The following is a 10,088-nucleotide window of genomic DNA, read 5'->3' on the forward strand; positions in this document are numbered from 1 at the left end:
GTACCCTATCAGAACCCAAAATATTAGCTTGTTTTACTGAAATGTACACAAACATGTATAGCCTCAAAACATGGTTAAAACTATCATACACTCTGTAGCGCCTTACGATGGTCAATCCTTGCATCCATACCTCGGTCTATGAATTTGAGAGTGGTTACATTTCTCCAGGCCCATCCTTCAGCGTTTTTACCAAAACAGAGGTGCGGAGACGGCTTTGTTATTGTTTCAATTAAGGATTCTAGCTTTAACAACAGCGGAAACTCCCTCCAGCCAACGCTTAAACCAATCCAATGCTTTTAAATGCATGGTGGTAACGGTAGGCAAGAACACATCTGCCACGCTGATCCTCAACACGGGGGCCCCTCAGGGGTGCGTGCTTAGTCCCTTCCTGTACTCCCTGTTCACCCAATACTGCATGGCCATGTACGACTCCATCATTAAGTTTGCAGACGACACAACGGTGGTAGGCCTGATCACCGACAATGATGAGACAGCCTACAGGGATGAGGTCAGAGACCTGGCCATGTGGTGCCAGGATAACAACCTCTCTCTCAACGTGAGCAAGACAAAATAACTGATCGTGGACCACAGGAAAAGGGGGACCGAGCACGTCCCCATTCACATCGACGGGGCTGTAGTGGAGCGGGTCGAGAGCTTCAAGTTCCTTGGTGTCCACATCACTAACAAACTATCATGGTCCAAACACACCAAGACACTTGTGAAGAGGGCATGACCATGCCTATTCCCCCTCAGGAGACTGAAAAGATTTGGCATGGGTCCTCAAGAAGTTATACAGCTGCACCATCGAGAGCATCCTGACTGGTTGCATCACCGTTTGGTATGGCAACTGCTCGGCATCCGACCGTAAGGCGCTACAGTGTATTGCGTATGGCCCAGTACATAACTGGGGCCAAGCTTCCTGCCATCCAGGACCTCCATACCAGGCGGTGTCAGAGGAATTCCCTAAAGATTGTCAAAGACTCCAGCCACCCTAGTCATAGACTGTTCTCTCTGCTACCGCACGGCAAGCAGTACCGGAGCGCCAAGTGTAGGTCCAAAAGGCTCCTTAACAGCTTCTACCCCCATGCCATTACACTGCTAAACAGTTAATCAAATGGCTAATCTGACTATTTGCATTGACCCCCTTTTTTACGCTGCTGCTACTCGTTGTTTATTATCTATGCATAGTCACTTTACCCCTACCTACATGTACATTTTACCTGGATTCACCTGTACCCCCAAACATTGACTCGGATCCGGTACCCCCTGTATATAGCCTTGTTATTGTTATTTTATTGTGTTACTTTTTTTCTTACTTTAGTTTCTTTTAGTTTAAATATTTTCTTACTTTAAAAAAAATTCTGCATTTTTGGTTAAGGGCTTGTAAGTAAGCATTTCACGGTAAGGTCTACACCTGTTGTATTCAGCGCATGTGACAAATCAAATTTGATTTGAAAGGTAGTGTTTAAGTGCACACTTCTGTAAGGGTGGAGAATCAGGATGCAGCCGATGGTTTGTAGTAAAGGGGGTAAGGGTGTGCCATAGACAGGCACTCCCACATGTTTAAAAGTATAAACATTGGGCTAGCCCACTATTTTTAGGGCATCCCCCAACAGTCAATGTGTAATGTGAGCTCAGACTGATATGTGTAAGAAATAGACAAGCAACTTCATCAAAGGGCTAAACTGCAAAGCGGAATCAACAAGGACTAACAGTCTGGGTAGTGACAAAGAGGATAGAGATGGAGTTGGAATTGATCTATAGTAATCACTTGGTAATCGTCTGCTTATTGACAGTTACATTCGACTTGTTATACACATCCTCTAAAATCATCAAAGTAAAAATACATTTCTCAAGCCTTCAAGGAGAGTGCAAATAAAAATCTTTGGATTATCACTTTTATCCTTTAAAAAAAAAAAAATCTACTGTACACATGTTTTGCTCATATATATATATATATATATATATATATATATATATATATATATATATATATATATATATATACACAGTGGGGAAAAAAAGTATTTAGTCAGCCACCAATTGTGCAAGTTCTCCCACTTAAAAAGATGAGAGAGGCCTGTAATTTTCATCATAGGTACACGTCAACTATGACAGACAAATTGAGGAAAAACAATCCAGAAAATCACATTGTAGGATTTTTAATGAATTTATTTGCAAATCATGGTGGAAAATAAGTATTTGGTCACCTAAAAACAAGCAAGATTTCTGGCTCTCACAGACCTGTAACAACTTCTTTAAGAGGCTCCTCTGTCCTCCACTCGTTACCTGTATTAATGGCACCTGTTTGAACTTGTTATCAGTATAAAAGACACCTGTCCACAAACTCAAACAGTCACACTCCAAACTCCACTATGGCCAAGACCAAAGAGCTGTCAAAGGACACCAGAAACAAAATTGTAGACCTGCACCAGGCTGAGAAGACTGAATCTGCAATAGGTAAGTAGCTTGGTTTGAAGAAATCAACTGTGGGAGCAATTATAAGGAAATGGAAGACATACAAGACCACTGATAATCTCCCTCGATCTGGGGCTCCACGCAAGATCTCACCCCGTGGGGTCAAAATGATCACAAGAACGGTGAGCAAAAATCCCAGAACCACACGGGGGGACCTAGTGAATGACCTGCAGAGAGTTGGGACCAAAGTAACAAAGCCTACCATCAGTAACACACTACGCCGCCAGGGACTCAAATCCTGCAGTGACAGACGTGTCCCCCTGCTTAAGCCAGTACATGTCCAGGCCCGTCTGAAGTTTGCTAGAGTGCATTTGGATGATCCAGAAGAGGATTGGGAGAATGTCATATGGTCAGATGAAACCAAAATAGAACTTTTTGGTAAAAACTCAAGTCGTCGTGTTTGGAGGACAAAGAATGCTGATTTGCATCCAAAGAACACCATACCTACTGTGAAGCATGGGGGTGGAAACATCATGCTTTGGGGCTGTTTTTCTGCAAAGGGACCAGGACGACTGATCCGTGTAAAGGAAAGAATGAATGGGGCCATGTATCGTGAGATTCTGAGTGAAAACCTCCTTCCATCAGCAAGGGCATTGAAGATGAAACGTGGCTGGGTCTTTCAGCATGACAATGATCCCAAACACACCGCCCGGGCAACGAAGGAGTGGCTTCGTAAGAAGCATTTCAAGGTCCTGGAGTGGCCTAGCCAGTCTCCAGATCTCAACCCCATAGAAAATCTTTGGAGGGAGTTGAAAGTCTGTGTTGCCCAGCAACAGCCACAAAACATCACTGCTCTAGAGGAGACCTGCATGGAGGAATGGGCCAAAATACCAGCAACAGTGTGTGAAAATCTTGTGAAGACTTACAGAAAACGTTTGACCTGTGTCATTGCGAACAAAGGGTATATAACAAAGTATTGAGAAACTTTTGTTATTGACCAAATACTTATTTTCCACCATAATTTGCAAATAAATTCATTAAAAATCCTATCCTAAATTCTCCTTTTGTCTGTCATAGTTGACGTGTACCTATGGTGAAAATTACAGGCCTCTCTCATCTTTTAAGTGGGAGAACTTGCACAATTGGTGGCTGACTAAATACTTTTTTTTCCCACTGTATATGTATATATGTATATATATATATATATATATATATATATATATATACACACACACACAGTGGGGAGAACAAGTATTTGATACACTGCCGATTTTGCAGGTTTTCCTACTTACAAAGCATGTAGTGGTCTGTAATTTTTATCATAGGTACACTTCAACTGTGAGAGACGGAATCTAATACAAAAATCCAGAAAATCACATTGTATGATTTTTAAGTAATTAATTTGCATTTTAATGCATGACATAAGTATTTGATCACCTACTAACCAGTAGGAATTCCGGCTCTCACAGACCTGATAGTTTTTCTTTAAGAAGCCCTCCTGTTCTCCACTCATTACCTGTATTAACTGCACCTGTTTGAACTCGTTACCTGTATAAAAGACACCTGTCCACACACTCAATCAAACAGACTCCAACCTCTCCACAATGGCTAAGACCAGAGAGCTGTGTAAGGACATCAGGGATACAATTGTAGACCTGCACACGGCTGGGATGGGCTACAGGACAATAGGAAAGCAGCTTGATGAGAAGGCAACAACTGTTGGCGCAATTATTAGAAAATGGAAGAAGTTCAAGATGACGGTCAATCACCCTCGGTCTGGGGCTCCATGCAAGATCTCACCTCGTGGGGCATCAATGATCATGAGGATGGTGAGGGATCAGCCCAGAACTACACGGCAGGACCTGGTCAATGACCTGAAGAGAGCTGGGACCAGTCTCAAAGAAAACCATTAGTAACACACTACGCCGTCATGGATTAAAATCCTGCAGCGCACGCAAGGTCCCCCTGCTCAAGCCAGCGCATGTCCAGGCCCGTCTGAAGTTTGCCAATGACCATCTGGATGATCCAGAGGAGGAATGGGAGAAGGTCATGTGGTCTGATGAGACAAAAATAGAGCTGTTAGTCTAAACTCCACTCGCCATGTTTGGAGGAAGAAGAAGGATGAGTACAACCCCAAGAACACCATCCCAACCGTGAAGCATGGAGGTGGAAACATCATTCTTTGGGGATGCTTTTCTGCAAAGGGGACAGGACGACTGCACCGTATTGAGGGGAGGATGGATGGGGCCATGTATCGCGAGATCTTGGCCAACAACCTCCTTCCCTCAGTAAGAGCATTGAAGATGGGTCGTGGCTGGGTCTTCCAGCATGACAACGACCCGAAACACACAGCCAGGGCAACTAAGGAGTGGCTCCGTAAGAAGCATCTCAAGGTCCTGGAGTGGCCTAGCCAGTCTCCAGACCTGAACCCAATAGAACATCTTTGGAGGGAGCTGAAAGTCCGTATTGCCCAGCGACAGCCCCGAAACCTGAAGGTCTGTATGGAGGAGTGGGCCAAAATCCCTGCTGCAGTGTGTGCAAACCTGGTCAAGACCTACAGTAAACGTATGAGCTCTGTAATTGCAAACAAAGGTTTTTGTACCAAATCTTAAGTTATGCTTTTCTGATGTATCAAATACTTATGTCATGCAATAAAATGCAAAGTAATTACTTAAAAATCATACAATGTGATTTTCTGGATTTTTGTTTTAGATTCCGTCTCTCACAGTTGAAGTGTACCTATGATAAAAATTCCAGACCTCTACATGCTTTGTAAGTAGGAAAACCTGCAAAATCGGCAGTGTATCAAATACTTGTTCTCCCCACTGTGTGTGTGTGTGTGTGTATATATATATATATATATATATATATATATATAAGCTAAAATGGGACTCTTCAAATCTACATGTTAAGCACCAGGAGCTGCTGCAAACTCAAATACATAATTTCCCAAACTACCATGAGTGCATTGTTTAGTTCAGCAAATTCTGATATGGATGAGATTTGAAGAAGCAGTACAGCAAATTCGTAGTTAGTATGTCCAAGGGATGTAATATCGGGGTGGCTGTGCCATTCATATTCATCATCAGCTTCCTTGAAGACTCTACAGAGTACAGACATTTGTTCATTTTCTCTACTGTTGTTGATGCTTTGTTGCTGCCCACAGACATCCTCAGAGACATCTGCAGTTTGTAGACCCATCCATGATAAAACCACTAAAAAGGGAAGCTAAAATTTATGCCTAAGAGAGTCCATGACTGAAAGTATTAAAAAAGGTGCTCAACTGTCTTCGTAAAAAAATTGAAATCAGCCATGTACTTATTGGAAACGAACAGGCAGTCAGTCCTTTCTCAGGGTTAGTTTTAAATTATCTAGAATATATCCTTCCCTCTTTTCTTCCTTCCATGAGCTAATCACTGATCTGTAAATGAATGGATAAGTGAAAGGAAAGTTGCCACCCGACCATCCTTATTAGATCAGTGACTACCTAAGGAAGAAAGGATGCACTTGTATTTGAACAGGGCCTCAATCACTACCCACACCACTATACCCCTGGGCGAGGTCTGTTGGGTGTGTGTGGAGGGAGGCGAGGTGTGTCCAGGCGGTGGTTGCCTGGCATGTCCTGCTTGTGTAAGGCAACTGGAGCTGAGGCCAGGGAGCCCCCTGCAGGATGGGAGGAGTTAGTGACTGAAGTGTTGGCGACCAGCTCCATCTTCCCCTCCAGCTTGACCAGGCGTGTCAGGATGTCGTCCAGCAACACTGCTATGGTCCTCTTCAGATCAGCTGTGTGTATGAGTGAGTGAGTGAGTGAGTGAGTGAGAGAGAGAGAGAGAGAGAGAAAGAGAACGAGAGTAAGTACATTTGCATTTCCTTTCATTTCCAGCGCCACAACGAAAGAAAATTGTGGCTTCAGGATTTTTCTCAACTCTAAAACAGTCCTTACCATAACCGGCCATAGAGGGGCCCTGCGGTCCTCCTGGTGAGTTCTGGTTCTCCTCGTTGAGCACCTTGACATAGTGCCGGCTCAGCTCCAGGATCTGTTGGCGTAGCTCGCCACTGCTCTGGTGGCGCGGCTGCTGCACGGTGTAGCGCAGCAACATGAGCCCCCACGCCAGCCCCATGACGATTAGCAGCACGCTCAGCTTCTGGGACATGTTCCTCCCCAGCATGGTACTGGGGCTGGACGTGGGGCTGGAGGTGGATGGTGGTGGGCCAGGGGAGAGGGCTAGGGGATAGAGAGTTGGGCCTGGCGGATAGAGGGTGGGGCTGGGGGAAAAGGGTTGGGAGTGGTGCTGGGTCTGGAAGTGGGTGGTTTGAATGGGTTTGAATTGAATGGGCAAGGGGGCTGGTGTGAGGAAAGGAAGGAGAAGGATCTAGGGGCAAAGGGGCAGGGGTTTGGAGCTGGGGCTAGGACTTAGACAGGGGCTAGTTCAGGCAAAATACTCTGACACAGGGTTAAGGGGGCTGGGGTTAGGACTGGGGGATATAGGGCTGGGGGATATTGGGCTGGGGTTGGGTATGGAGGAGTAGGGGGGTAAAAACACTACATACACCTGGCAGTCAACCATGGGGCCCAAACACATACATAGCTGCGTCACTCAGAGAGGGAGGATCTGAAGAAGAGAGACAGACACAGACAGAAACAGGCGAGTCATTCATGTCATGTTTCACTCTGTGGGGAATCCATGACACCGAGACACAATTAATCAGGAACCTGGGCCGGGATCAGACGGCCACAACAATGTTGTAGAACGTACTACTGTCTTCAGATAGAAAAGCATTGTGTAGAACTGACATTTCTCTCAGACGTAAGAAATCATGAGTGAAGATGAATGATGTCAGCTCTATTCATGGCATTTCTATCTGCAATGTTCAGTGCTGCATCATTCGGAAGGCTGTTTAGAAAGAAATGCATGGAGTAAAACTGAAATGATGCTCTGTTGCGCAGATTACGAATTCATGACAGCTGCTCTATACATTATATTTAGCAAGTATTATAAATGTTTCTCTGCATTACATAAATCCCTGGCATGGATTTATAAACAGGGCCAAATCGTCTCTCCCAGTAGTAGGCCTATTTTCTAATTGTCAGTGCTATCTGGGATCGTTGGGACATCCCTACCCTAAACCCTTCCCTTACCGAACCTTAACCATTTCAAATTTCAACGGGGTAGGGACGTCCCAAGGATCCAGGATTTCACAGACCATTTTCTAATACAGACAGTGATATATAGGCTACCTTCATTTTCTAATCAAGACTGCGTAATACATGCAGGTAAAAAAACGGAAATCAAATTATCATATTTCACAGCAGCTCTGTCAATGCTTTAATTCTTGCTCTGGGAGTGGCATATCCTATCGAGGGAGCAGATAAGGGACACTAAACAGAGGGGAATAAATTATGAAAAGAAAGGTAACAGAAGCCCGGTTTCAATGTACTAATCGCACACACACTCCCTTCCTGTGAGCTCTATGCTAACGGACAGCAGGCAAAACAACTGGAGGGGAAAGGAGTGATGACAAGCTACAGTTGAGGCCTTTCAGAGGGCTCACAGAGTGGCCACAGGAACGACCATGCATTGGAATAGCCCTAGATGCACAAAATGCTAGGTGACTAACTAGCATTTTGTGCATCTATGACATGGCTATTCGAATGCATGGCAGTTCCTGACGACAATAGATAAGAGTGCAAAGGCTCTCATCTATCTCTTACTGCTTTCATGGGAGGATGTGGTTTCCTGCATAAAAGCAGGATATTGGTATTTGACATCTAGGCCTAATTGTGTCATCATGAAAAGGTCTACTGAAGACAAAATCAACTTGCGTGCGGTCTGGGTAGCATGTTAGTGTTCAAACAAAAAGGGTGTGTGCGTGGAAGGATGCCATAAGGTATGCTGTCCACTTCACCTAACCATCTGTCAAGCATTGTTATACACAAAGCAAGTTGAGGCAACAAATCCATTAGTTAAACATTGACCTACACAGCTGCCATCTGGGATTAAGGTTTAATTTATTTTCACCAAAGAAAAGTGATAAACAATAATACAGATAAAAACAAATACATAAACGTTAAGCAGGTGTAGTTGGAAGGCAAAGGGCTTATAGAAAATCCACACCACAAAAAAACAATATACAATACATAAGTATAAAAATAAAAAGGATAGTGTCATCACCTCAATCAACAACTAGGCAATGCAGCAAGGTTTGGCTCAGGTTTGAGGAAGGAAAAGTTAGCTTGTTAGTGTATGACAGAACAGTTGGTGGAAAAACGAAGAAAGATAGCCAATAATAGACATAGCTAGCTATGTTAGCAAATAAGTCATACTTTTTAAACCGTTTCTTAAACACACACATTTAAGCTTGATGGTAGCAGAGATACATGTAGCTAAACCGTTAGCTAGATTTCTAGAAAACTGGCTGACTATAGCTAGCTTACAGTGCTGAGTTCGCTAGCTAGCTGCTAGTCTAGCTTGTTGATAGCGTGCATGATGACGTAAACATGCTAGCTAGTCTTCTTATCGAACATAACTTGGCCAGTCAGACACCCACAAAGTTGTCTCACATCTCAAACAGTATTTAATTGACTTTTATCAAACCCTTCTAAAAGCAAACTAACGTTATATTACCTGGATTTGTTCGTTTTAATCACTAAACTGTTCGGAACGTCAGTCTGCGATTCCAATCCAAGACGGAGCGCACCACAGACAGTGCAGGGACCGAAATGTCACTGTCAGAAGATCCTTGATAGCTAGCTAGCTCACTGCTAACACGGGATCTAATAACTCAATAATATTATGCATTACAACTTAAACAAATGGCCTGTTCTTAAATTAAAGTGGCATTGCATAATTGTTTGCATGCCTAGGCTAAAGACTTGTTCATAATGCAATCGGTCTCGAGCGCAGCCCGTTTCCTAAGCGACGAATAGCTGTTTTGTGTGTTCTGCGTCATCGCTTTTTGCTGTATGGATTCAAGGGAAATGTATTGCGCATAAACACAGATAATCAGAGAGGAAGAGGAAGAGAGAGGCCCAACTCGGCGGAAAATCTGGCTCCCTCCAGCAGGTGGCGTTTTTTCGTTGTTTGGCTCCCTCCAACAGAGGGCGTACGGGTGGACATTTTTTATTGTATTTTACCTTTATTTAACTAGTCAAGTAAGTTAAGAACAAATTCTTATTTACAATGACGGCCTACACCGGCCAAACCCGGACGACGCTGGGCCAATCGGGCAGAAGGTGGTAGAATATGGACGGGGGGAGAGAGATAGAGCCGGCAATTGCATTGGGGAATGTTCCTCCGTGGCTGTTTAGTAGTGTGGACATGATTGAGGGCAGGAGAGAATGGGGTGAGAACCTGAGATGGTGTGTGGAGAGATATATAGATAATCGGTTTTATTCGTTTTTAAGGATATATACATAGTTCAAATGATCCAGTCAGTGGAAGGGTGGGGGCTGGGGTGTATATCCCAGATTTCAATGTTGGAGTAGACTATGGTTTGACCATACAGGTTTAAATGCCTCGTTGTGGATGAAAATAAGACATGAAACAGGTCTGTGTGATGAGTGTTTAGTGGAGGAAACGGTGGAGCATGTGTTGATATTTTGTGAATTGTATGACATAGATATGGAGAGATTGTGTGAAAAGGTTAGAGAGGCTAGATGGGGTTGGGGT

The 10,088-nt window shown here is 43.9% G+C and overlaps 1 protein-coding gene across 1 annotated transcript; it reads right to left on the reverse strand.

Moving 5' to 3' along the window:
• Window positions 1-5,280: 5,280 nt before the first annotated feature.
• On the reverse strand, window positions 5,281-9,317 carry LOC311116034 (coiled-coil domain-containing protein 126-like). The gene is made up of 3 exons (XM_084157369.1): window positions 9,045-9,317; window positions 6,362-7,031; window positions 5,281-6,201 (listed from the first exon to the last, which is right to left on the reverse strand). Exons 2-3 carry the CDS (start codon window positions 6,585-6,587, stop codon window positions 5,963-5,965), a joined length of 465 nt encoding a protein of 154 aa, XP_084013495.1. The 5' UTR covers window positions 6,588-7,031; window positions 9,045-9,317; the 3' UTR covers window positions 5,281-5,962.
• Between the last annotated feature and the right edge of the window lie 771 nt (window positions 9,318-10,088).

The sequence above is a fragment of the Coregonus lavaretus genome, assembly GCF_964263955.1.
Source record: "Coregonus lavaretus genome assembly, chromosome: 3".
NCBI classification, from domain to species: Eukaryota; Metazoa; Chordata; class Actinopteri; order Salmoniformes; family Salmonidae; genus Coregonus; species Coregonus lavaretus.